General features: G+C 56.8%; 3 protein-coding genes across 7 annotated transcripts; all 3 read right to left on the reverse strand.

The window, feature by feature from the left end:
* Window positions 1-351: 351 nt before the first annotated feature.
* gpr19 (G protein-coupled receptor 19) lies at window positions 352-2,959 on the reverse strand. Its single transcript, XM_057854504.1, has 3 exons — window positions 2,822-2,959; window positions 1,800-2,294; window positions 352-1,066 (listed from the first exon to the last, which is right to left on the reverse strand). Exons 2-3 carry the CDS (start codon window positions 2,292-2,294, stop codon window positions 365-367), a joined length of 1,197 nt encoding a protein of 398 aa, XP_057710487.1. The 5' UTR covers window positions 2,822-2,959; the 3' UTR covers window positions 352-364.
* Window positions 2,960-3,007: 48 nt separating this feature from the next.
* tbk1 (TANK-binding kinase 1) lies at window positions 3,008-7,529 on the reverse strand. 3 transcript variants are annotated; one of them, XM_057854499.1, is made up of 21 exons: window positions 7,438-7,529; window positions 6,728-6,866; window positions 6,530-6,670; window positions 6,305-6,434; window positions 6,046-6,227; window positions 5,820-5,980; window positions 5,652-5,762; window positions 5,407-5,586; window positions 5,140-5,336; window positions 5,010-5,068; window positions 4,859-4,950; window positions 4,675-4,776; window positions 4,534-4,612; window positions 4,336-4,457; window positions 4,192-4,268; window positions 4,079-4,118; window positions 3,899-4,000; window positions 3,726-3,822; window positions 3,563-3,663; window positions 3,418-3,489; window positions 3,008-3,352 (listed from the first exon to the last, which is right to left on the reverse strand). In XM_057854499.1, the coding sequence occupies exons 2-21, from the start codon at window positions 6,812-6,814 to the stop codon at window positions 3,313-3,315; spliced, it is 2,172 nt and encodes a 723-aa protein (XP_057710482.1). In that variant the 5' UTR covers window positions 6,815-6,866; window positions 7,438-7,529; the 3' UTR covers window positions 3,008-3,312. The 3 variants fall into 3 exon arrangements, with proteins under 3 accessions (XP_057710482.1, XP_057710483.1, XP_057710481.1); XM_057854500.1 differs by having other exon boundaries at window positions 6,994-7,494; XM_057854498.1 differs by having other exon boundaries at window positions 6,728-7,494.
* A 1,887-nt stretch (window positions 7,530-9,416) lies between these two features.
* On the reverse strand, window positions 9,417-24,089 carry lrp6 (low density lipoprotein receptor-related protein 6). Of its 3 annotated transcripts, XM_057854473.1 has the most exons (23): window positions 23,421-24,086; window positions 22,212-22,611; window positions 21,624-21,821; window positions 21,190-21,386; window positions 20,979-21,110; window positions 20,510-20,906; window positions 20,048-20,219; window positions 15,906-16,122; window positions 15,541-15,830; window positions 15,243-15,469; window positions 14,991-15,175; window positions 14,585-14,911; window positions 14,310-14,512; window positions 12,545-12,732; window positions 12,263-12,453; window positions 11,855-12,064; window positions 11,623-11,748; window positions 11,312-11,551; window positions 11,126-11,236; window positions 10,832-11,059; window positions 10,632-10,768; window positions 10,463-10,560; window positions 9,417-10,392 (listed from the first exon to the last, which is right to left on the reverse strand). In XM_057854473.1, exons 1-23 carry the CDS (start codon window positions 23,485-23,487, stop codon window positions 10,068-10,070), a joined length of 4,866 nt encoding a protein of 1,621 aa, XP_057710456.1. In that variant the 5' UTR covers window positions 23,488-24,086; the 3' UTR covers window positions 9,417-10,067. The 3 variants fall into 3 exon arrangements, with proteins under 3 accessions (XP_057710456.1, XP_057710454.1, XP_057710453.1); XM_057854471.1 differs by having other exon boundaries at window positions 10,832-11,236; window positions 23,421-24,089; XM_057854470.1 differs by having other exon boundaries at window positions 11,126-11,551; window positions 23,421-24,088.
* Between the last annotated feature and the right edge of the window lie 382 nt (window positions 24,090-24,471).

A 24,471-nucleotide genomic window follows, 5' to 3' on the forward strand; every position in this document is an offset into this window, starting at 1 on the left:
GACGTCCTCGCAGTCGATCGTCAAAGCGGACGACCCGGTCGCAAACAATTCAAACGTGACTTTTAGAACTAAACCTTTATTGGGAAAACGGGACACGGACGTAAACAATGCAGAAAAGGCCCGGCGAGTACGCGGCGACTAAATCTCTACCGACGGAAAATACGCAAAGGCCAGCCGCCGAGGTTTTCTCTCGCCTCGTCCGGGACGGAATCCGAGACCAGTCCGCGTGTTCCTAGAGAACCGCCATCGGACGAGTTTGCCTCCCGGCGGCGGGTCGTTTAGAGAAACGGCGCTCGTCGGACGCAAACGGCCCGGGGTTCGCTCGTCGCGGCGTTCCGACGGACCGTTTTGTCCGGAGCAGGCGCTACACAAAGGTGTTGCGGGCGGCGGTCCAGGCCAATCTGGTCCGGCCTTTGGCGTCGCGCTCCGAGGACGGAAAGTCCTCGGCGGCGAGCTCGGCCACGCCCACGTAGTTCTTCTTGGCCAATCGCGAGCTGGCGGTGACGGTGTAGGCGTTGCTACGGTAACACTTGACGGAGGACGCGCAGAAAGTTTCGCGCACGCCGCGGCGGAAGTTGGCGTTATAGATCGAGTACAAGGTGGGCTTGGAGGCGGCCGAGCTGAAGGCGATCCAGCTGACGGCGGCGAAGAAGAGGAGCCCCCGCCGCCGCCCGCCCGCCTCCCACTGCTCCTCGCGGGGGTGCCACAGTTGCGCCAGGTAAAAGGGCGTCCACGTCAAGAAGAAGAGCCAGTTGAGCACCAGGAACATCTTGACGGTCTTGACCTTGGCGCGAGGAACAGCGTTGGTGGTGCGGCGCACCGCGCGGCCGTCGGCGCCCGTCCTCCAGATGTGGCGGACCACCCGGCCGTAGAAGGACGCCACCAGGCCCGCCGGGAGAGCGAAGCCCAGCAGGAGGTGCGCGGCGGCGTAGGAGACGCCGCCGAGGCCCTCGGGCAGGAAGAAGCGGCAGTGGCGGCCGTCGACGGGCGCCGCGCCGTAAAAGTAGAGGCAGGGCGCCACCAGGGCGGCGTCCAGAGCGCAGGAGGCCAGGATCATCTTCTTGGCCTTCGAAGGGAAATAACGTTTCAAAAACCGGTATGGACATTTCAAAAGAATCAAACAATAAAATGCATTTGCTGTAAGAAAGTTGAGACCCTTTCTGTAAGCGGGGGCAGGGGGGGGGGGCCCTATCGATAAGGTACCGATTCGGACCGGCGATTGACACCCGAGGAGCGAAGGCGGCGAAAGACAACGTGCCGCCTGGAGTCGACCCACCTCGGGGAGGTCTAAAAGGAGGAGAAGGGAGCATCTCCGAGGACAGGTAGGGGCGCCGAGTCTGACGTCTTCTCCCCATTTGGCATCGAGGGAGGGACAGGAATTCCACGGACATGTGATCCATGGCACGAACCCTCCGTTCCTCATCCTGGCAGTGGATCTCTCCTGATTGTGGTTCTCCTCAAGGTTTCTTTCTTTTTTTCCATGGGGTTATTTCCTTGCCGCCACGGAGGGTCTAAGGATGGGGGATGCCTAGGACATGGACTCATCTACGGTATTTGTGTATCAAAACGACTCTAAAGCTTTCTGAGACAAACCTGTTGTGATATAGGGCTATACAAATAATATTGAATTGAATCCCGATCTATATAAACAGCTGCTGAGATCTAGGGAGTTGCTGCCCGGCACGCTGCCGAGACTCCTCTGTCGAGAAGTTAAATGATCGACTTTGAAGATGTCGTCCTTGCACGGAACCTGGGGGAAGGATTGCTTAACAGGTGATTCAAAAAACGGGTTCCTTTACCTTCTCGCGAGACACCCTGAAGCTGAGCGGGTGCACGATGGTGTAAAAGCGGTCCACCGAGACGGACAGCAGGACGTAGGCCTGCACGCCGGGACACAGGTGCTGCACGTAGCGGACCGCCGCGCAGGCCGCCGCGCTCAGGGGCCAGCGCCCCCAGGCCACCTGCGCCAAGACGGCGGGCGCGCCGCCCACGCTCAAGAGCAGGTCGGCGAGGGCCACGGCCACCACGAAGTAGTTGGTGGTGGACTGCGCGCGGCGGCTGCGGCGGATCACCAGGCAGACCAGCGCGTTGCCCGCCACCGACGCCAGCCACAGGGCCCCGAAAGCCAGGGCCAAGGCGGCCGCCTCGCCCGTCGTCAGCCCCTCCGGGCCGGACTCGGCCGCCGTGCCGTTCTCCGCCTCCGAGTAGTTGCGGGAGACCGCCGGGCGCGAGGAGGCCGGCGCGAAGAGCGAGCGCTCCGTCGTCGTCGCCGCGACGGCCCGGGCGTACACCATCTGCAACACACGTGCGCTTCAGCGTTAGCCGGCGACGCGCAATTTTCCCCTACGGAACGCCGAACGGGGCGACGCGCAATTTTCCCCTACGGAACGCCGAACGGGGCGACGCGCAATTTTCCCCTACGGAACGCCGAACGGGGCGACGCGCAATTTTCCCCTACGGAACACCGAACGGGCCGGACACCGGCGTCTGTGGCCCTTCGCCCGCCGGTTCGGCCCGCGGCGTCCGTCACGAGCGCCCTGTCCTTTCGCTTTCTACCCGCGTCGACTCAAATTTGCTTCTTTTGACCTTGCGCTTCTCCTTCCAAATGAATGAATGGTGAGTGCCGTCGGCGCAAAAAGCGTGCGGTCCCATAAAATGAGAGGCGCGGCCAAAAGCGTCAGGACGAACGAACGGGGGCACGGATGAAGACGAGCGACCCCGCTTGCGCGTTTTCCTCATTTGAAAGATCCAAGCTAACGCGCGCGCTCGTCTCCCCCGTGAGCAACCGCCTCTACGCCACGGCTAAAAGATCCGCACGTACCTCGGTCCCCGGCCGGGGAAAGTGCTCGACCGACAGGCGAGCCGTCGTCCGTCGCGGCTCTCCGAGGGAGGAGGATGCGGAAGAGGAGAACGCCGGCCCGCGCGTATACCGTGCCCGAGCGAGTCGGGCGGGGCGGCGGAGACCGTCCGACGGCGAGGGACGCCTTCAAACGCGACGTACCGAGGCGCCGTTCGTTTCCCTGAAAAATTGCACATCCGAAAGCCCTCGACGTCCGGTGACGAAGCCGTCGCCGGCCGTCGCCACGGCAACTGCGGCCGTCGCCGTGGCAACCGGCCCGGGAGGACGGCGCGCGTCACGTGACTCGCCTGGCAATGAGAAGCGTTTGACCACTTGACGTTTTTATTTCATCATCAGCACACGTACAAAGCTGAGGCCTCCGTTGAATATTTACAAAATCAAAGCCCAAATATTTACAAAAAGCTGTCTTTCTTAAAAACATTTTTTCCACGTCGTGGTCTCGCTCCCGCGGCTTAACCGCGCAAACCGCCGTCCAGCGTCAGCGTCCCGAACCTGAGGAAGAGCGCCGCAGTCCGTTTAAAACGTCTCACGCTAAGCTAGGCTAAAGCCGGGCAGACCTTTCCAGGAAGTGGTTGTTCTCGGCCAGTTCCTTTGCCATGCCCTCCATCTCCTCCTTCAGCTTCTTCATGCTGTCCCACACACACACACACACACGTGAAACCCGCGGTCGCGTCACCGCGCCTGACGCGGTCCCGGTCTTACCCGAGCGTCATCTCCACCAGCGTGTTCTGGCTCAAGTACGCTTGAGGCTTCAGACCGCTCAGCAGAACCGGAAGAACTTTGCCGGGAACCTGTTCCTGTAGCTAAACCACAGCAAATTCACCGCTAGCGCCGCCGCTAAAAAGAAGAACCGACGAGGCCGTGCCTTGGCGGCTCTCTCCAGCAGGACGCGGACTTCCTTCTCGATGCCGTTGAGCTGAGCGCCGGAGGTCAGCAGCTGCTTCCTCACGTGGTGAATCTTCCTGCACTCACGCATTCAAACGGGCGTCTGGTCAGGACGGCGGGGCGGGACGTAGACGGGACGGGACGGCGGCTCACCTCATGGCCTCCTCGCTTTTGGAGATGAAGAGGCGGTACTTCATGGCGCACTCCTCCGTGAACAAGGAGCGAGCTTTGCCGGCGTGGAGGACCAGCTTCTGTCTGTCGCGCGCACGTTCAAACACGGCCGCCGGGTAAGGTCGCGCGCTCGGAAGCTTTCGGCGATTTACTCGGACCTACTTGTCAAACTTGTGGATCTGCTCCTCGTTGTACGGGAGACCTGAAGACACGCACAATTTTAAGAGCGTCGAGAGCAGCGACCCGGCCGGCGGCAACGGCGGCGGCGTACTGACGTCTCTCGGCTTTGTCTTTCTTGAACTGTTGGTAGATGGCCGTGATGGCGTCCAGCAGAACTTTGATCTTTTCCACACTACGCCCACAACAGACGGCGCTTAGATAAATGCACGCGCGTGCGCGCTAAACGGGGCGCCTCGTACTTCCTGTCTTGGGGGTGCGTGCCCACTTGTTGGGTCCAGGCGTCGCTCAGCGGACCGCCCGGCGCCAGCTTGGACTTGAGCTCCTGCACGCTTCGATCGACGGGCTCCAGCGAGGCGCCGATCTAAGGCCGTCCGCGCGCGCGCGTGTCAACGCACGGACCGAAAGGCCGACCGGCCGAGCGCTATCGGAGGACTCACCCGAACCGCTTTCTTGTGCATGTCGGCGATCTCGTCGTACTCGGACGTCAGCGCGTTGGCTTGCGTCAGGACCTCCAACCTGCGCACGCGCTCGTCAAACGGCGGCGGCGGCGACGAGGAACGGCGTACGCGGGCACTCACAGTTGCTTGTTCTTTTCCAACGTCTGCGTGGCCAGCTTGCACAGGTGGAAAACCTCCGACTGCTTGCGGACCATCTCGTTGTAGTCCTCCCTCATCAGCTCCCTGTGCGCGAGGTGGCAGCGGAACGGTCAGCGACGACGGCGCCGCCGCCGCAATCGGCGGAAAACGGGCCGCGGTGACTCACACGAGACCCCGGACTCCTTTGCGGACCAGCTCTTGGTAAACGAGCAGCGACTGGGACGTTTTCCACAAGTGCCCGATGTCGCCGGCGAAGGTCTGAACGAAGGCAGAGCCGGCGTCAGGCGCGCGGGAGACCGGCGTTTTTCCAGACGTACCTTGGCGTAGCTGGCGTCCAGGTCCAGATCGTAGCGGGGCTGCACTTTGGGGGGGCTCGCTGGGAAAAGAGGAGACGGGAGTTGAGACGCGGGCCGGGCGTTCGACGGGAGTTGTCCGTGGGGAGCCTACGGTCCTCGAAGATGAGTCCCACGGTGGCCACCGAGTCTCTGCTGACCAGCATGATGGGATTGTCCCTGGTGGTCTTGGGGAAGTTCTTGGCCTGCCTGCCGGGATCCAACGCCAGGCGCCGCCCCTCGTAGACGAGCTCCTGGTTGTGCAGGGGGATGCTGGTCCGGCGGGCCAGCAGCTCCTGGAAAAGCGCCGCCCTACGGAGGGAAAGGGGGCGGGGCGTCACCCGCGAGTCCGGCCGGCCGGCGACGCCGGGCGCGTTCTCACGTGTTGTACTCGTGGATGTAGACGTGGTGCAAGGTGGCCTGCTGCAGGCTAAAGACATAGACCACCGCCCGGTGCAGGATGTCGTTGGTCTCGGCGAAAAACTGATCAAAGCCCCAGCACTTTTCTTGGTCCGCTTCCAGGATGTTGGCCAGCACCGGAGTCAGCAGACTCTGAAGACCCCTGAAGGAAGGAGCGCACCGTCGGTCGGCAGAAGACGTTGCCGCCGCCCGACCGCCGCGACTCACTTGGACAGACTGCAGGAGACGGGCATCTCGGTGCTCCACTCGATCTTGCCGTTCTCGCACTTCTGGTGGCCCGAGATGGTGCCGGACGGCTTCTCCGTAATGATCTTGTACCTGGGGGCGGGCGACGCGTTAGCCCGGCGACGCGGCGTCGCTTCCCGAAGCGCTTACATGACTTCTTGGTTCCTGCGCGGGCCCTCGAAGGGTCTGAACGGGAGGCTGCCGGTGGCGGCGTGGTAGAAGGTGACGCCGATGCTCCACAGGTCGACGGTGGCGCCGTACTTCTTCTGGTGCTCCTTCCGCAGCACGGCGCGCTCGTACATGTCGGGATGCTGCGCGAGGAAAAGGGCGGGGCTCGGTACATCTCCGGCGGTCGCCGACGGACGGCTTCCCTCACCAGGTACTCCTCGGTCCCGTAGAGCGAGACGAACTGCTCGTCGTCCTCCAGTTGCCGGGCGGCTCCGAAGTCCGTCAACTTGTAGACGGAGCGTCCGTCGTCGCCGATGACGCGCATGATGTTTCCCGGTTTGATGTCGCGGTGCACGATGCCGTACTCCCTCAGGTGATTCATCCCCGCCACTGGAGCCCGAGCGGCCCGTCGGTCAGTTGGGGAGCGCGCGGCGGTCGACTGGCCGGCCGGCCGGCGACACACTCACCCACGTCGTGGAGGACGATGAGGAACTCGTCCTCGGGGAGCCCGTAGGCGTTGGACGACTCCTCCAAAACGGTGTAAAGGCTTCCGCAGGAGCAGTACTCCATCACCAGAACCTTGTGGCGCGCGTTGGACTGAACGGCACGAGAAGCGCTCGCCGAGTGCCACCCAACTATTACGGGGGCGCCCCGGTCGAGCGCCCGACGTGACTTTTCCAACATTTACCCACCTCCTCCTCCACGGCGAAGAGCTTGACGATGTTTTTGTGGTTGAGCTTCTTGAGGACTTCGAACTCTCTCATCTGCACGTCCAGCGGCCGCAGGAAGCTGAGGTTGTTGAACACCTTGACGGCGTACAGGTCGCCCGTTTTCTGAAAAGACATTAGCGTTGGGCTCCGGTCCGGAGAGGCCGACGTCCCGACGCTCACCTTGTGCCGGCCGCGGTACACGTTGGCCGTGGCGCCCTGACCCAGGAGGTCGGAGATGAGCCACAGGTAGTTGGCGGTGCTCTGCATGGCGACCGGTTGGCGCGCTCCGAGAAGATCCTGACGATGGAGCTCTGCTTTTCTACATTTGGAAACAAGTTGGGCTCAAAGAAAAACTAAACATTGGCAGACGTCAGCCCTCCCGGTCGGTCCGAATGGATTGGACGCCCAGCACCGTCAATGGGCCTCTTTGAATACTATAGCTATACCTTGGGCCGGCGGCGATGATGCCAAAAGCTCGCGACAGCTGGCCGGTGATCGATCGCCCAGCTAGTCAGCGATGAGATGACGCTAGGGGAAATTCCCTTCCCGGCGTCGACCGTTTTGGTCGGAACGGGGCCCGAGCGCGCGCGAGCGAGTCACCGAGCCAATCGGCGGCTTTTGGGCTCCGACGTGGAGGAACAAAAAAATAAAAACGATCGCCCACTAGCCCTGTGTTTGCTGGCCAAGTCCGCCGCACATTTCCTGGCTATCCGACGGCGGCGAACATGGCGGCCTGGCCGGCGCGGCGAGCTGACGATTTGTCGTCCAAACAAAGTAGGACGAACGAAAGGCCAACTTAAAGGCTCCCCTCCTTTCGGCGGGGAAGGCAAAAGGCGCCGAGGAAGAGAAAATCCGCAATCGGAAGCTATTTAGCGAGTTTCGACGCTTACCTTTCTCGCCGTCACGGTCCTCCGCTTCCGCCTGGACTGCCCATCCACGTGACACGCGTGAGCCAATCACAGCGCGACTTCCTCTTTGTCAACAGTCCCGACATGACTTTCGTTTTTGAAATTGCTTCAAGCAAGCAAAAAAAAAAAAAAAAAAAAAAACCCCAATCTTGAATAGTCTCCTTTGCCCCTGAATATTAATCATGGTCTAAAAACATGTCCGTTTGGTCAAAACAGTATTAGTGGATAACGATTGAGGGGGTGGGGGAATCAACTTATGAAAGTTGATTTGGATTTTGCTCTCGAGACGATCCAAGTTCATTGCTTGGTCCTTCTCAAAAATTCAGCATACTGTGATAAAGTTCATTATTTTCTGTAATGTAGCCATAAACGTTCATATATTTTCGATTTATTACACACAACTGACGTAGTTCATGCCTTTTATTCTTTTAATATTGATGGTTTTGGCAAAAAATGTCAAGAAAAAACAACCTCTCTAAAAATGAGCATATCACTCGCAAAAAGCTACTAACCTAATCATCTGAATGAACTCAAAACCCCTGTCAAAGATTCCGGAGGCTTTTAAAAACTTCCAGCCTGGTTCATGACTCAAAACCGCAATGGTGGGCAAGACTGCCGACCTGACTGCTGTCCAGAAGGCCGTCATTGACACCAAGACACAGAAAGAAATTTCTGAGCGAATAGGCTGTTCCCACAGTGCTCTATCAAGGCACCTCAGCGGGAAGGAAAAAGTGTGGCGGGAAACGCTCGCTGCACAACCAGAAGAGGCGACCGCACCCGGAGAAAGATTGCGGAGAAGGGCCCATTCCAGACCTCGGGGGACCTGCAGAAACAGTGGGCCGAGTCTGGAGAAGAAACATCCGCAGCCACCGTGCGCAGGCGTGTGCTGGAAATGGCATTCCCCAGGTCAAGCCACTTTCCAGGTCACGCCTGACCTGGGCTACAGAGAAGCGGCACTTTTTCAGATGAAAGCAAATTTTGCACGTCAAGGTGCCAGAGTTTGGAGGAAGACCGGGGAGAAGGAAATGGCAAAATGCCAGTGTCAAGTACCCACAGTCAGTGATGGTCTGGGGTGCCGTGTCAGCTACTACTGTGTTTTATCAAGGTCAACGCGGCTAGCTATCAGGAGATTTTTGGAGCACTTCATGCTTCCATCTGCTGAAAAGCTTTATGGAGATGATGTCATTTTTCAGCACGACCCGGCACCTGCTCACAGTGCTAAAACCACTGACCGCCAACCATCACTGTGCTCAATTGGCCTGCCAACTCTCCTGACCTCAACCCCACGGAGAATCTGTGGGCTATTGTGGAGAGGAAGTTGAGACACACCAGACCCAACACCGTGGATGAGCTTACTTCCAAGCATCCCGGGCCTCAGCAGTGCCACAGGCTGCGTTGCCTCCCCGCCGCGCTGCATTTCTGCAAAAGGATTCCCGACCAAGTATTGTTGCTATCAGTGCATAGCTGATATAATTCATTGAAAGTTGACTTTTCTTTTTTTGTATTGGTCAGATGAAATATGCTCATTTTTTGAGCAAGGGATTTTTGGGTTTGACTTTTTTGCCAAAATCATCAATATCAAAACAATGAAAGGCTTGAACTACTTCAGTTGTGTGTAATGAATCTAAAATATATGAAAGTCTAATGTTTCTCAGTACATGACAGAAAAGAATGAACTTTATCACAATATGTTCATTTTTTTTTTTTCGGAAGGACTAGTACATCAACGATTCATCTGCTTTTCTACTTGCTGCTAGTCACCCATTCCCTATCTGTGTCACCCGTGTTTGTAAATTAGCCTTATTGCACGTTACGGCGAAGCTTCAAATCTCGTCGTACTACGGACGAGAAAGGTTTTCAACCTCAAAGCCGTCTGGCCGGCCGGCCGGACATAACAAATTTCGGAGTCAAATTCCTACCTTCGATGGACGAGGAATAAAGGACAAGGACAGGCGCAGAGGTCAAATGTCACTCGCTTTATGTTGAACCAAAGGAACAAAAAGGACAAGAGCAGCTTCTGGCTGTAGACAAAGAACCAAAGACGAGCCGGAGACCAAAGTGCTTGAAGAGGCGGGGCGGGCAGACACTTTTGGCGGCTCCCTTCGAGAGGTGGCCTTTTTTCCCAGCGCCCGGGGCGACTTTCCGCCAGGAGGAGGCGGTCGCGTGACGTCCGGCGGCGAGCGCGCCAGACGGTGTAGAAAAATAGGAACGAGAGCTCGGCGAGGCTTCGTCTTCTTCGGTCTAGCTTATAAATCCATTAAGTGTGCTACAAAAATACTCGCCGTGCCGCTGCTCAGGCACAAGACGGCCGGCTTCTCGGCGCCTTTCGGTCCGGGGCCCCGGCCGACGCTCCGTATTTGGCGTCGTGTCCTTTAAGGCAACTTCTATGCGTGGGATTTGAATAAAAGCTCGGCTTAAAAAAAAAAAAAAAAAAGTACAAATGTCGGAATACAAACCTCTATGGCATCGACGTCATCGTCACTGTATAGAAAATATATAAATATGTTTTTCTCTTTTTCAATGTACAAATGTTCGGCGGCGGCGGCGGCGGCCGGCTCGGCCTTTCCCATTTTTGCCCTCGTTTGCGCACAATTGATATTTACAGCGGCGGCTCAGGACGAGTCCGTGCAGGGCGAGGGCGGGGGCGGGTACAGGTGGTGAGAGTAGCTGCGCTCGGTGTAGGGCGAGGGCGGGCAGCTCTCGCAGTTCTCCTCGGCCGACAGGTACTGGCTGCGCGGCGTCGGCGGCGGCGGGAAAGGCTCCGAGTCGTAGTTGAGGTCGCTGGCGTAACCTTTGGCGCCGGCCGCCGGCCCCGCCGCGCGGCCTCCGCCCGACTTGGGCGGCGCGCGCCGCCCCGGGGTGTAGTCGCTGTCGCACACGTCCGTGCTGCACGGCGTGGTGGGGGGCGCGAAGTGCCGGTAAGTGTAGGCCCGGTAGCTGGGGACGGCAGACGCTCGCCGTCAGAAGCGCGCCGACTGACCGACCAGGAGCGCTTTCGCCGACGTACCTGTAGGACCGGTGCGTGGACGGGCTGTTGGACGAGTAGCCGAACTCCACGGTGTACTGCGAGCGGACGGTGGCGGGAGACGGAGGCGGGTTCAGGATCTGAAAAAGGCGCACCGTCCGTCACCGAGCGGGGAAATTTGATCGCCAGAGAGACGAGAGGCGAGTCTGACCGGCGGGAAGTAGGCGCCCTTGGTGCTGGACGAGCTGCTGGACGAGGCCCCGGTGATGTGGGCGCGGTCGTACGGCGGCCCGCTGCTGCCGCCCATGATGCTGAGCGAGCCGATGGCCGACTTGCCCCCGGACGTGACTGTCGTCGAGGCGAGGCAGCCGTCAGTGGCCCGAAGCCCCCTCCCGGGCGACGGCTTCTCACCTGGCAGCGAGCCGGAGAGGGAGGCGGCGTGCGGCACGTAGCCCAGCGGCACCAAGGAGGGCCCGTGCGCCGCAAAGTCGTTGGCGACCGTCTCGCCGTCGTCCTTCATCTGAGGGCACAGGACGCGCTGGCACACGAAGTAGACGGCGCCCACCAGGAAGAGGGCCATCACCACGCCCACGACCGAGCCGATGGTGTTGTTGGGCGGGGGCGGCTCCTCCGTCGGGTCTGCGTGCGGAGAGAACGCGTCAACGGCGGGAGGAGGGGACGGAGCCGCGGCCGGCCAGCTCTTACAGCAGCCCGTCTCGTCCGAGTTGTCCGCGCAGTCCATGTTGTTGTCGCACTTTTTATGCTTGGCCACGCACTGGCGGTTGGCGCACATGAAGTGATCGGGCGGGCAGCGCTCTGTCGTAAAACCAACAACTTTCAACAAAACCTTTCCAGAGAAGAAGAAGAAAGAAAAGTCCCACCCGGCCTCACCGGCGCACTTGTCGTTCTCGTCGGAGCGATCTTGGCAGTTGACCTCGCCGTTGCACCAGAGGGCCAGGTCGATGCACTGGCGACTGTCGCACTGGAACTCGCTCTCCGAGCAGACGGGACAGTCGGCCTCGTCGCTGATGTCTTCGCACTCCACGTAACCGTCGCAGCGCCACGACTGCGGGATGCAGTCCACCTCTCCGGAACGGCACGAGAACTGCTCCGGCGAGCACGTCGGGGGTTCTGAGGCCAAAACGGCGCGTCAAGAAGGGAGGGCCCGCCGCGCCGGAGACGGACGGACAGAAAACTCTCACCTCCGCAGGAGAGCTCGTCCTGCAGCAGCACCAAGTGGACCGGACAGGAACAGCGCGTGGTGCCGTCGCCCTTCACGATGCAGATGTGGGAGCAGCCGCCGTTGTTCCACGTGCACGGGTGCTTACCTGACGGACGGACGGACGGACGGGCGGGCGCAATTCAGCGTGGGGCTCCGCTGGCGCCGGCCTTTTTTTTTGTGGGTTTTTTTTGTCGCTCGGCAAAGTGACTGACCGTACTCCCTCATGTCCAGCTCGTGCACGGCGTGGATGTCGCTGAGGTAGGCGACGCGGGCCTGGATTTTGGTGCGGCCCTCGCGCGTGGTCTTGTCCACGCGCTCGATCATCTGCTGCTGCTTGTCGATCCAGTACAGGTGCTTGCCGAACACCGTCAGGCCCACCGGCTGCAGGATGTTGGAGTCGGCGATCACCACGCGATTGGCGCCTGCGGGAGAGGGCGGGGAGGCCACAAAAACACGCCGGTCGGGAAAATCGGGCAAAAAAACGGGTGTGGAACTGAGGTGGAGGAGGCGGGCGGGCGGGCGGACGAGGGGAGCGGGACAAACGTTAGGCCGTCGCGGGCGTCCCCGGAATCGCACCCGCCGCGGCGCGAGAAGCAAATTCGGCCAGCCTGCGCCACTACCTGAGAGGTCGCTGCTCTCGATGCGGCGCAGGTCCGAGTCCACCCAGAAGAGCTTGGCCAGTTCGTTGTCCACGGCCAGCGCCGCCGGTTTGCCCAGTCCGCTGAAGAAGAGGACCTCGCGCTCCGTGCCGTCCAGTGCCGCGCGCTCGATGGTGGGCGAGCGCTCCAGCATGTTGGTGAAGTACATGTACCTGAGCGCGGGATTTCATTGAGGCCGTACGTCAAAGTCCCGAGCTACGTTTTGTGGAGGGGGGGGGGTTACGAACAAAAGAGGAGTCTCACCCTCTCTCGGGGTTGACCACGATGGCGCGCGGCTTGTCGTGAGGTCCCCTCAGCACCACGCCCACGCGCCCGCCGTCGGTGCGCGTGACGTTGATGACGTTGGTGAGCTCGCTGGTCCAGTAGATGAAGCGGCTGTAGATGTCGATGCTCAGGTCGTAGAGCTGCGAGCCCGACACCACCGTCGCGCTCTGACGCAAACAATTCTTCCTTAGCTTGGCGTCCCGACATTTACGTGCGATCGACGCTTTTCCCAGCCCGGAATTTCCTCCGTTCTAACTCCAAATTGGAGGTTTTTCACATCAGGCGTGAAAATTCGGGGGTTCAAAAGGGCGTGGAGGAAATATGTTGCGGTACACTAGGGCTATCCCAAATGACTCATTTTCTAAATTCTTTACAGAAGTACAACACGTAAATGACAACCGTAAATCCCAAATAAACAATGAGCTCAAATGCTGATAGCGTTAACTCGTGCAAAAGAACACGGACTTTGCCTTTCCAACATGATTCCAAATCATTCTTTCCAAAAATTTCTAGCATGAATATTATCCTCTACTTCTATATATTATAGGGCTGTCAAACGATTACAATTTTGAATCCAGTTAATTACAGCTTAAAAATAAATTCATCGCAATTCAAAGCATCTATAAAATATGCCATATTTTTCTCTTCTGTAAATTATTGTTGGAACCAAAAGATAAGACACAAGTCGGATATATACATTCAACATACGGTACATAAGGATACTGAACCCCACGTTGCTCCTGGTGCTGCGTCACCAGTAGGTAGATGGCGAGATAGTGTAAAGCGCTTTGAGCGCCTTGAAAGGTGGAAAAGCGCCATTTACCATTACTGTATTTGTTTATTTTAACCATAAATCAACAAGATGGCATTAACATTATTAACACTCTCTTCAAGCGATCCATGAACAGAAAGACTTGTAGTTCTTAAAGGATAAATGTTAGCACAAGTTAGAGAAATTTTATATTAAAACCCCTCTTGATGTTTTGGTTTTATTAAAAATTTCAATCCAAAAATAAACTACTGTAGTAGCTCGCCATTGTTGATGTCATTACAACATGCTCACTCCCCAAAACCATAAAATCATTTGGACCCAAGTGCCAGCAGAGGGCGCCAAATGACAAAAAACAAGCGGACATTACACTTCTGTCATTTTAATCTGAGTGGGCCATGTGCATTGATTGCGTCAAATGTTTTAACATTAAAAAAATTCATTACCGCCCGTTAATGCGATCATTTTGACAGCCCTAATATATTATTCATTGCCAATCAGATTTTTCAAAAAGGGTGTGATTTTAAAGCTATTCTTAATGTAGAGTCCTGAATTTTGAAGTATGTGGGATTAACTCCAGAAATCGTGGTTTGTAGGACAAACGTGACGCGCTTTTATTTTGAAATAATCACCCCGGATGTACGTTCGCTCAACCGACAACGGTACGCTTTGCGGTACGCAAAAAAAGCTCTTTTTGATCGGCTCGCTTGTAATTGTCTCCTGTCGTCTTCCAAAATGACAACTGGGCGACGGCGCTTTAGGTGTTCGTTCACGGCCGACGTACGTACACAGCAGCGCACCCTCCTTTGTGTCGTCGAAGGAAGTGTTGGCCACTCCGGTGCGCTTTTTTGGCATCGTGCCGCTTTCCCCGCTCGCATTCCGGGTGTCCCCCTCCCCCCTTAAACGTTTTCTCCTGGGATCTACGCAATTCACGTAGGTCAGTCACCCTTTTTGACTTCAAAACGGCGCTCGCACCTGATTGCCGTCCTCCTGCGCGCGGCGGACGACGTTCTGCTTGGAGTCCATCCAGTAGAGCTGCTTGTCCAGCGGGTCGTAGTCGATGGCGCGGACGTTCCTGAGGTTGTGGATGGGCAGGATGATGTCGGGACTCTGCTGCTCGTCCATCACCATGCGGTTGATGGCCGTCTTCTGGCTGAAGAGCAGGAAGGACGTGGGCGCTGGAAAAGGAAAAGAAAACGGTCACGGCCGGCCGGCCGGTCGGTCGGTCGGTCGGTCCGCCTCTCCCTCACCGTCGCAGGTCTTGTTGTCGTAGTTGAGGGAAAAGTGGGCGGGGCAGCCGCAGACAAAGCCGCCCACCGGCACGGCCAGGCACAGGTGCGAGCAGTGGCCGTTGGTGGAGGCGCAGGCGTTCCAGCCGCCCTGCCGGGACGAGTGGAAGACCAGGATGTCCATCACGTAGTCCAGGTGGCCCTGGATGACGGTGCGGTTCTGCCCGCTGCTCTTGTTGGCCCGCTCGATGCTGCGCTGGCTCCAGTCCGTCCAGTAGATATAGTCCTGGTACTGCGTCAGGCCGAACGGGTGGGGGAGGTCGTCGGCGATCACCTCTCGATCTAGACCTGCCGTCCCCCCCCCCCCCCAAAAAAAAAGATTTAAAATCGATCGACCGATCCGATCTCGGCCCTCGTCGACTCTTACCCAGCATGTCGGAGGACTCGATGAGCGTGGTGTCCAGGTCGGTCCAGTACAGGCGGCGCTCGGCGTAGTCGATGGTGAGTCCGTTGGCCCGGCCCACGTCGGCCACCAGGGTCACGCGACCGCTCCCGTCCATGGCCGCCCGGTCGATCTTGGGCTTGCCCCCCCACTCGGTCCAGTACATGTAGCTGAGGAGGAGACGGCCTGAGCGTCGCCGGTACCGCCGCTAAGCCCAGCGGGGGAGGGGGTATTTACCCTTCGGCCGGGTCCAGGGCCAGAGCGCGCGGGCTGTCCAAATCCTTCCAGACCAGGACCTGCCGGTGCTGGCCGTCCAGCTTGGCCACCTCGATGCGGTTGGTGCCCGTGTCGGCCCAGTACAGGTTCTTCCCCAGCCAGTCCACCGCCATTCCTTCGGGGTAGTCCAGGCCGAACTCCACCACGTGCTCCAGGGCGCTGCCGTTCATGAACGCTCGGCTGATGGTCTGCGAGCGAGCAAAGGTGGCGGCCGCTTAGATCGGATCGGGTCGGGTCGGGGCCCCAAGCCTAAACTGACCTTGAGCGTGATGTCGGTCCAGTAGATCCTGTTGTCGGTGACGTCAAAGTCCAGGGCGGAGGCCTCCTTGACGCCGGTGAGCGGAATGGCCACGTTGTTGTTGTTGGTCTCCAGGGAGATGCGGCGGATGTCGGTGTGGCGCGAGAAGAGCAGGAAGGCCTCGGGCACGATGCACGTGCGCATGTCGGCGATCAGCTCCAGGCCGATGGGGCAGCCGCACTGCGGCCCCCGCGGCTTGAACAGGCACAGGTGGCTGCAGCCGCCGTTGTTCTCCGCGCACGCGTTGCTGCCTGCGGGGGGCCATCGGGACTGGGTCAGCGCGGGCTCGGGCCCCGTCCGACGCGCCGCCGCCTCCTCCTCCTCACCCGCCGCCCGATGCACGTAGGTGGCCTTGAGGCCCATCAGGTCGGGCAGCTGGTCGATGATGATCTCGCGCTCGGCCGTGTGCTTGTGAACGCGCTCGATGCTGCGCCGCTGCCAGTCCGTCCAGTAGATGTAGTCGCCCAGCAGCGTGAAGCCGAAAATGTGAGGCAGCTTGTCCTCCACCAGCACGCGCCGCAAAGTCCCGTCCATGTTCATCACCTGACGAAAAGGGCAAATGACTTTTTGGCCGTCCGTCCCAATATTGGGGTCCGGTGTACGCCGTCCGTCCCAATATTGGGGTCCGGTGTACGCCGTCCGTCCCAATATTGGGGTCCGGTGTACGCCGTCCGTCCCAATATTGGGGTCCGGTGTACGCCGTCCGTCCCAATATTGGGGTCCGGTGTACGCCGTCCGTCCCAATATTCGGGTCCGGTGTACGCCGTCCGTCCCAATATTGGGGTCCGGTGTACGCCGTCCGTCCCAATATTCGGGTCCGGTTTCCACGGTTTAGCCAAAAGGTTTGACCGCGCCGTGGCGACGTTTCGCATTCCGCTTCTATTCTAAACTGGCCCGCCGCAGCTGCGGCGCCGCCGCAATCGGAACCAGATGTGCGAGCTGGAAAGCAGCCCGGAGAAAAGTGGGGTGAAAAAAAAAAAAAAAAAGGCCCACGGGGCAGGGAGGGGCGGGACAGTAGATCGGCCGTAGGCCATCGCCGGCCACCCGGGACGGAAGACCCGAAAAGTGTCATACGGTGCTGGCCAAAAGTATTGGCAATTCTGTTAGATCATGCTCAATTTCTTCCAGAAAATGATTCAATTACAAATGCTTTGGTAGTCATATCTTCATTTCTTTTGCTTGCAATGAACAAACACAATAGAGAATTCATGAAATCATGATCATTTTACATAAAACTCCAAAAATGGGCCGGACAAAAGTACTGGCACCTTTTGAAATATCATGTGACGTTTCTCCAATTTGTGTCATTAACAGCACCCGTTACTTACCTGTGGCACAGAACAGGTGGTGCCAATAAATCAACCACACTTGCAGCCAGTAAAAATGGATTCAAGTTGACTCAACCTCCGTCCTGTGTCCTCGTGTGTACCACATTGAGCATGGAGAAAAGAAAAGACCAAAGAACTTTCTGAGGACTTGAAAGGCAAAATTGTGAGGAAGGGTGGGCAATCTCAAGGCTACAAGTCCATCTCCAAAGAGCTGAATGTTCCCGTATCTACCGTGCGCAGTGTCATCAATAAGTGTAAAGCCCACGGTACTGTGGCTAACCTCCCTAGATGTGGAGGGGGGAAAAAATTGACGAGAGATTTCAACAAAAGATTGCGCGGACGGTGGATAAAGAACCTCGACTGACATCCGAACAAGTTCAAGCGGTCCGAGGGTAGCCGTTGGCGTCTGAATTAAAAGGCTCGATCCGGGAAGACCACACTTCTGACCCGGAGACATAAAAAAGCCAGGCTGGAGAAAAGCCAAAATTGTTCTCTGGTCAGATGAGACAAAAGTAGAGCTTTTTGGGAAAAGAAAGGGGGGAAAAAAACTGGCCTTCAAAGAAAAGAACACAATCCCCAAAGTCAAACATGGCGGAGGTTCCCTGATGTTTTGGGGTTGCTTTGCTAGCTCTGGCACTGGACCGCTTGACTGTCTGCGTGGCATGATGAAGTCTGAAGACGACCAACAAATTTGGCAGGATAATGTAGGGCCCAGTGTGGGTTCCGTCACTCTGAGGTCATGGGTCTTCCAGCCGGACAGTGACCCAAAGCACACACTTGAAAAAGCACTAGAAAATGGTTCTGGAGCAATGAGTCCAGACCTGAATCCAATAGAACACCTGTGGAGAGAGAGATCTTCAGATCTTAGAGACCCGGAGCATTTGGCAAAAGAAGAATGGTGTAGCATTGTAAGAAACTCACTGATGGATACCGGAAGCGCTTGTTGGCAGTTATTTTGTGCTACCAAGTATTAGAGCTTACATCTTGAGCCCGAACCCGACTCGACCAGAATTTGGGCCGGGGCCGGGCCGGGCCCAAAATGTCAATTATTTACATTCGGGTCGGGCCGGACTTCTCTCTTTTCTAATAAATATATATTTATACTCGAATGATGTACGGACGTCAACCTAAAATAAATCCTTAGGATAAAACAGAGAAAGCGCTGTGCACGCCTGCGCACGTGAACGCCGTGGCCCCGCCCTCTTTTGAATCTTCCCCCGGCGCCCTCCGCATCCTGGTATTTCTTTTTCCATATAAAGCAGCGAGAAGTGAAAAGATGAGAAACATGCACCGCGGTAGGTAGGAGTGGGCTATGGAAAGCCTACCAATTGATTGTTGAAGACGCTATACAGAAACCCGTGTCGGCTTCGCTCAACGTAAACCAATGGGGCGCTCTACTGTCGTAAGAGAAACCAACTTTTCCAGCATTTTTTTGTTGTTTGAATGCATTTATACACTATTTAAACATTGAAAAAAACGTGCCAACTCAAAGAGATTAAGATAAATGTCAAATCCACTGATAGAACAGACACACAAATATGAAAGATATGCAGTGGGGCAAATAAGTATTTCATCAACCACCAATTGTGCAAGTTCTCCTACTTGAAAAGATTAGCCAGGCCTGTAATTGTCAACATGGGTTAACCTCAACCATGAGAGACAGAATGTGGGAAAAAAAAAACAGAAAATCACATTGTTTGATTTTTAAAGATTTCCAAATTCGAGTGGAAAATAAGTATTTGGTCACCTACAAACAAGCAAGATTTCTGGCTTTCAAAGAGGTCTGACTTTTTCTAACGAGGCTCCAATCGTTACCTGTATTACCTCATTATCGACACCTGTCAGTCACACTCCAAACTCCACTATGGCAAAGACCAAAGAGCTGTCCAAGGACACCAGAGACAAAATTGTAGACCTGCACCAGGCTGGGAAGACTGAATCTGCAATAGGTAAAACGCTTGGTGTAAAGAAATCAACTGTGGGAGCAATTATTAGAAAATGGAAGACATACAAGACCACCGATAATCTCCCTCGATCTGGGGCTCCGTGCAAGATCTCACCCCGTGGCCTCAAAACGATAACAAGAACAGTGAGCAAAAATCCCAGAACCACACGGGGGGGACCTAGTCAATGACCTACAGACAGCTGGGACCACAGTAACAAAATCAGTAACACAATGCGCCACCGGGGACTCAAATCCTGCACTGCCAGACGTGTCCCCCTGCTGAAGAAAGTACACGTCCGGGCCCGTCTGCGGTTCGCTAGAGAGCATTTGGATGATCCAGAAGAGGACTGGGAGAATGTCTTATGGTCAGGTGAAACCAAAATAGAACTTTTTGGTCCAAACGGAGGTTCTTGTGTTTGGAGGAAAAACAATACTGAATTGCACCATACCCACTGTGAAGCATGCTTTGGTACATAAAATGTACAAAGGGTACATAACAAAGTATTGAGATGAACTTCTGGTATTGACCAAATACTTCTTTTCCACCATGATTTGCAAATAAATTCTTTAAAAATCAAATCATGTGATTTTCGGGGGGGGTTCCCCCCACATTCTGCCTGTCATGGTTGAGGTTTACCCATGTTGACAATTACAGGCCTCTCTAATATTTCAAGTGGGAAAACTTTAGGGGTTGACTAAATACTTCTTTGCTCCACTGTAAATGTGTGTTGAATATCCATCTTACAGTCTTCTTGAACTGGTTCTTACAAAAGACGGGCTTTCATTTCTTATCATTATGCACAGGCGTCACAAATGTCATCACACAAAACGCAAGCACGCATTTCCTCCCTCTCCTGAGAAAACATTCCATTTCGGGCCTTTCGGCGTTTCGGGCTCTGGCCTGCAAATCAATTTGACTGATCGTCAAGCTTTAATACTCGCAGGCCGGGTTAGGCTGGATTTTTTAGGCCAATCGGGCCTAAACGTCCGACTGTGTCCGGCCGAGTTTTGTGTGAAATGATCACGATTCATTTTTTCCCCCCCGTTCTCTCTCGTGTTTTTTCATTGCAAGCGATATTACTTCCCACGCATTTGTAATTGCAATCGTTTTGGGCGTGAACTGACAGAATTGCAGATACTTTTGGTGGCCGGCACCGTACGAACGACGACGGAAGCGGCGGACATTTTTTTTCACCTCAATCACGTCGGTCTTGGCGTCGCCCCAGTAAATCTTGCGCTCGTCGTAGTCCAGCGCCAGGCCGTTGGGCCACCCCAGCGACGTGTTGACCATCACCACCCGCTCCGTTCCGTCCAGGTCGGCGCGTTCGATCTTGGGCACCTGGCCCCAGTCCGTCCAGTACATGTACCTGCGACCGACAGCCCGCGTCACACTTTCGCTCCTGATTTCCCCGCCGACAAAGCAGCCCGATTTTGGTCACCGACCGGAGCGGACTATTCATTTCTCCTCAAACATTGTTTTGTTTTTTGTTTTTTCCCCGAGCGGAAAAGCAGACGTTTAGCAAATTTGGTCGTCGGTCGGCACCAACCCTTTACCGGGACCCTTTGGAGTCGATCCCTCTCCCCGACCGATTCCGCCGGGGGATATCCACCTCAAAACAAAGCACGGGATCGGAAGCCCAAAGGAGGGAGGTCTCACCCGGCCACGGGGTCCAGGACGATGGCCCGGGGCTCGTCCAGGTCTTCCGAGACCAGGATCTTGCGCATGGTGCCGTTGAGGCGGGTGACTTCGATGCGGTCGGTGCCCGTGTCGGTCCAGTAGAGGTTGCGGGCGATCCAGTCCACGGCGATGCCGTCCGGGTGGTTGACCTGCGACGTGACCACGAAGCGGGCGTCGGAGCCGTCGGGCAGGGAGCGGCGGATGGCCCGCACGTCGTCGTCCGTCCAGTAGATGTAGCCCTCCACCGGGTCGTAGTCGATGGCGATGGCGTGGCGGATGTCGTCCGCCTGCAGGATGATGTCGGTGAAGTCGGGCGTGTCCAGCGAGATGCGACGCAGGTCCGTCCGCCGGGCCAGCAGCAACATTCGCGTGGCGCCTGAGGCGCAAACACGGTCGGGTTTTTACAGGGGGCCGCTTTTACCGGAGGGACCGGCGTTGGCGCGCCCACCGTCTCGGCAGGTCTTGTCGTCGCGCAGCAGCTGCACGCCGGTGGGACAGGCGCAGCGGTAGAAGGGCTCGTCCGGGGACAGCAGGCACAGGTGGGAGCAGCCGCCGTTGTCCAGCGAGCACGGCGTGCTCACTGGGGGGAAAACCAGGCGCAAAAATCTCAGGCCGCCCGTTTAACCGCCGGTTCGGCACGGGAGGAGAACGGCACTGACCGGGAGTTTGTCTCTTGGCACTGAAGACGTGGATGTCCATGGGCGAGAAGATGTCCGAGTGGACCACGCGCTGGTCGGCGCCGTCGCGCTTGGCGCACGAGTGGATGGAGTGCGTGTTCCAGTCGGTCCAGAAAAGCGTGTCTTCGAAGAGGGTGAGGGCGAACGGGTGAGGCAGCTCGCCTTTCACCACCACCTCCCTGGGAAGGGGGAAATGAAAAAATTTTTAAAAAGACTTTCTTTCAAAGTCGACCCGAATGGCAAAACGCCAGCGTTCGCCGGCCCGTCCGACATGTTTTCAATCGACTCCGTTTTGAGACACGAAAGCACACGCGCGCGCATTACACGATCCGTTTGGAAATGGCCTTTTTTTTCCCCCTCTTTTTTTTGGGGGCCAATCACGTGACGCGCCTCGACATAAGGCATTTTTTCACTACCTGTCGGTGCCGTCCAGGTGGCAGCGGTGAATAAAGTTGTGCTTGGCGTCGGCCCAGTAGAGCTTTCGCTGCTCGTAGTCCAGCGTGAGTCCGTTGGGCCAGTAGATGTCGCGGTCCACAATGATGGAGCGATTGGTGCCGTCCATCCCCGCCCGCTCGATCTTGGGGATCTCGCCCCAGTCCGTCCAGTACATGAAGCTGCCGTGCGGAAGAAAAGAAAGCCGATTTACTTTCCTCCCCGCATTCTTCGACAACACCTCATCACGCAGCGCAAATCCAACGACCAGCGCGTTCCTTGGACAAAGTCGGCTCAAAGCGAGCACGCTAGCCCGGGAACTTATCCGAAAATCGCCAGTCGGTAATTTGGACGGCGCTCGCGACGAGCCGACCCGAGGCGACGCTCGCGCAAACCGTCGTCGGTTTGGACAAGGCTCGACGGCAAAAGACGTCCGATCCGCCGGAAGCGGGAGGGCGGCGGCTGTGCCGTCCCGCTTCGAACGGACGGGCGTCTGCCGGCGATCGGATTTTTTTCCCGGTGGACGTCTCGTTTCGAGCGAGAGGACCGGGACAAAAAAAGCGGCTACCGACCCTCGAGCGGGGTCCAAGGCGATGGCTCTGGGTTGGTCCAGCTCCTGCCAGAAGAGAACCTTGCGCAAGGTCCCGTCCAGCTCCGACACCTCGATGCGATTGGTGTCCGAGTCGGTCCAGTAGAGTTTGGCGGCCAGCCAGTCGCAGGCCAGGCCGTCGGGCGAGGCCAGCCCGGGCACCACCGTGCGCGCGTCGGTCGCGCCGCCCCCCGGCGCCAGGGACGCCCGCTTGATGGCCTCCTCGCTCACGTCGCTCCAGTAGACCAGCCCCCGCGAGAAGACGTAGTCCACCGCCGCCGCGTCCTCCAGGCCGCCCACCACCACGCTGGCGTTGGCGCGCTCGCGCCCCGCGTCCACCAGGCGCAGGTCCCGGCGGTTGGCGTACAGCAGCAGCGGCTCGCCTGCGTGCACAAAAGGTAGACGTTCGTAGTAATGACAAAGTCCAAACAGAGACTGGGGCAGAGGTCGGCACTGGAAAATGATATACACTTTTACAAATCGATTCGTCCGCCGAGCTACAAACGTTTTTTTTTTTTTTTCAAGAATGTCAAGTTGGAGGGGGGGTGGGGTGGGGGGCACGAGCGCATAGGGATGATGATGATGATAAGGAACCGCTTTGGTCTATCGGCAACGAGCGGAAAATGATCCGTCATCGGATTTTCCACAATTTTTTTTTTTTCACGGTAGATGAAATGATCGGCCGATTTCAAGATCAACCGATATTTCTCCAGTCTCACTGGCGGAAAAACATTCCTGTCCGTAGTTCACGTCAAACACGCCAGCCTCATTTGGCTGGCAGGACATTCAGCATCTGGATGGATGTTTTCGCGTGGAACTCCCAGAAAAAGGAAAGAGCTGCGGCTAAATCCGAGTGCGCGCCGAACAATGGAAAGTGAGGAGTAGGGAGGGGGAAGCGAAAAGTTCGGAGTCGAGCGGCCAAGTGTTGAGGGACGATCGTTTTCCAGCAAACTTGGCCAAAGTGCGAGAGAGTGCAGCTATTTGTGGTTTAGCCCAGCTAGCCCGTAACGCTAGGCTAGGCTAAGCTAAGCTAGGCTAAGCTACACTAGCGCGAAGGAAGGAGGCAGCGTCTCCCGACAGACGCGAGGCAGCTCCAACCGGGCCGTGAGCAGGAGAAGCGGGCGGTCGAGCGTCCGTTCCGGAGAGGTTCGGCGACCCGGATCGCTCCCGCTCCCGCCCCCGCGCGACTTACCTCTTAGCAGCAGACATAAAGTGGCCAGCGGCAGCAGCGTCCGCAGGAGGACGGCCATGCCGCTCATGTTTCTCTCCGCTTTCTCGCTTTTCTCGCCACCGTCCGCTTTCTCGTCAGCGGTCGGCCGGGAAAAACATGATCGCGGCCGAGGACCGGCGACGACGCGCTGCTCCCGAGCTCAGACGCTCGCCGGGCCGCCGATCGCGAGCATGTCCGAAAGCTTTGTTGCTTTTGTCGCCTTTGTTGCTTTTGTTGTTTGCTTGTTTGCTAAGTGCGACGCTCCAACTCTCCCAAGGAAGCCGAAGCTCGCCTACACATTGTCCTGCCGCGCCTCCGCCGTATCCGTCCGCCTCTCTTCACTCCGCCGCCCGACACACACACACACACACACACACACAAAAATAATACTCCTACTAACAATAATAAAATAAATAGAGAGAGCGAGAGAGAGAGAGGACGGCCGTTCATCGACAGACCGAGCGTTCATCAGCTTCGGAGAAGGAAAGCGCTCCTCCAATCTCGCGAAAACGCACTCACATTCCACAGGGACTACTTTCTCTCCCGCTTACAACACCGGAGTAAACTTCCAGCAAACTTCTTTCTCCGCTTCATGCGCCAAGGCGATCGACAGGGATTTTCTTGGACATTTATGGCCATTTTCTCGCAAGGTAAATTCATCGGCTCGCGTCGATGTAGATAACCCCCCCCCCCCCCCCCCATCTCTCCATTGCATAACCTGAACGTCAATGGAAGAGTTGAATATTTCTGTCCATAAAGTTGTTCGTTTCACGTGTACGTGGAAACGCCCCAATTTTTGACTGGATTTTTCCTCGACCGCAATCTTTCGAAAGCCGTGCGCGGCGCCCTAACGAGCTATTCGGCACACTAATTGCCGTCACGCAACGTTCCCCAATAAATCACATTCGCTTCGGTGCTCAAAATGAAAAGAAAAAATCTTTATTACGGACGAAAACCAGTGCAAAAGGCGGCGCCTTAATGGAGAACGTGATCAAATCTGGATCGAACACAAGCGTGAAAATCAGACAAATAT

This window comes from Corythoichthys intestinalis, chromosome 13 (assembly GCF_030265065.1).
Source record: "Corythoichthys intestinalis isolate RoL2023-P3 chromosome 13, ASM3026506v1, whole genome shotgun sequence".
NCBI classification, from domain to species: Eukaryota; Metazoa; Chordata; class Actinopteri; order Syngnathiformes; family Syngnathidae; genus Corythoichthys; species Corythoichthys intestinalis.

What these genes read in the sequence shown, in the direction of transcription:
- gpr19 (XM_057854504.1), bottom strand. Translation starts at nt 2,294, where the DNA reads ATGGTGTACGCCCGGGCCGTCGCGGCGACGACGACGGAGCGCTCGCTC. An exon ending in TCAGGGTGTCTCGCGAGAAG is followed by an intron (nt 1,067 to 1,799) that starts GTAAAGGAACCC and finishes TTCCCTTCGAAG; the next exon opens with GCCAAGAAGATGATCCTGGC.
- tbk1 (XM_057854499.1), bottom strand. Translation starts at nt 6,814, where the DNA reads ATGCAGAGCACCGCCAACTACCTGTGGCTCATCTCCGACCTCCTGGGT. An exon ending in TCTTCGCCGTGGAGGAGGAG is followed by an intron (nt 6,435 to 6,529) that starts GTGGGTAAATGT and finishes CGTGCCGTTCAG; the next exon opens with TCCAACGCGCGCCACAAGGT. An exon ending in GAAAGACAAAGCCGAGAGAC is followed by an intron (nt 4,119 to 4,191) that starts GTCAGTACGCCG and finishes GCGTGTCTTCAG; the next exon opens with GTCTCCCGTACAACGAGGAG.
- lrp6 (XM_057854470.1), bottom strand. Translation starts at nt 23,487, where the DNA reads ATGAGCGGCATGGCCGTCCTCCTGCGGACGCTGCTGCCGCTGGCCACT. An exon ending in GGACCGACATCACGCTCAAG is followed by an intron (nt 15,470 to 15,540) that starts GTCAGTTTAGGC and finishes GCTCGCTCGCAG; the next exon opens with ACCATCAGCCGAGCGTTCAT. An exon ending in AGGGCGCCTACTTCCCGCCG is followed by an intron (nt 10,561 to 10,631) that starts GTCAGACTCGCC and finishes CGCCTTTTTCAG; the next exon opens with ATCCTGAACCCGCCTCCGTC.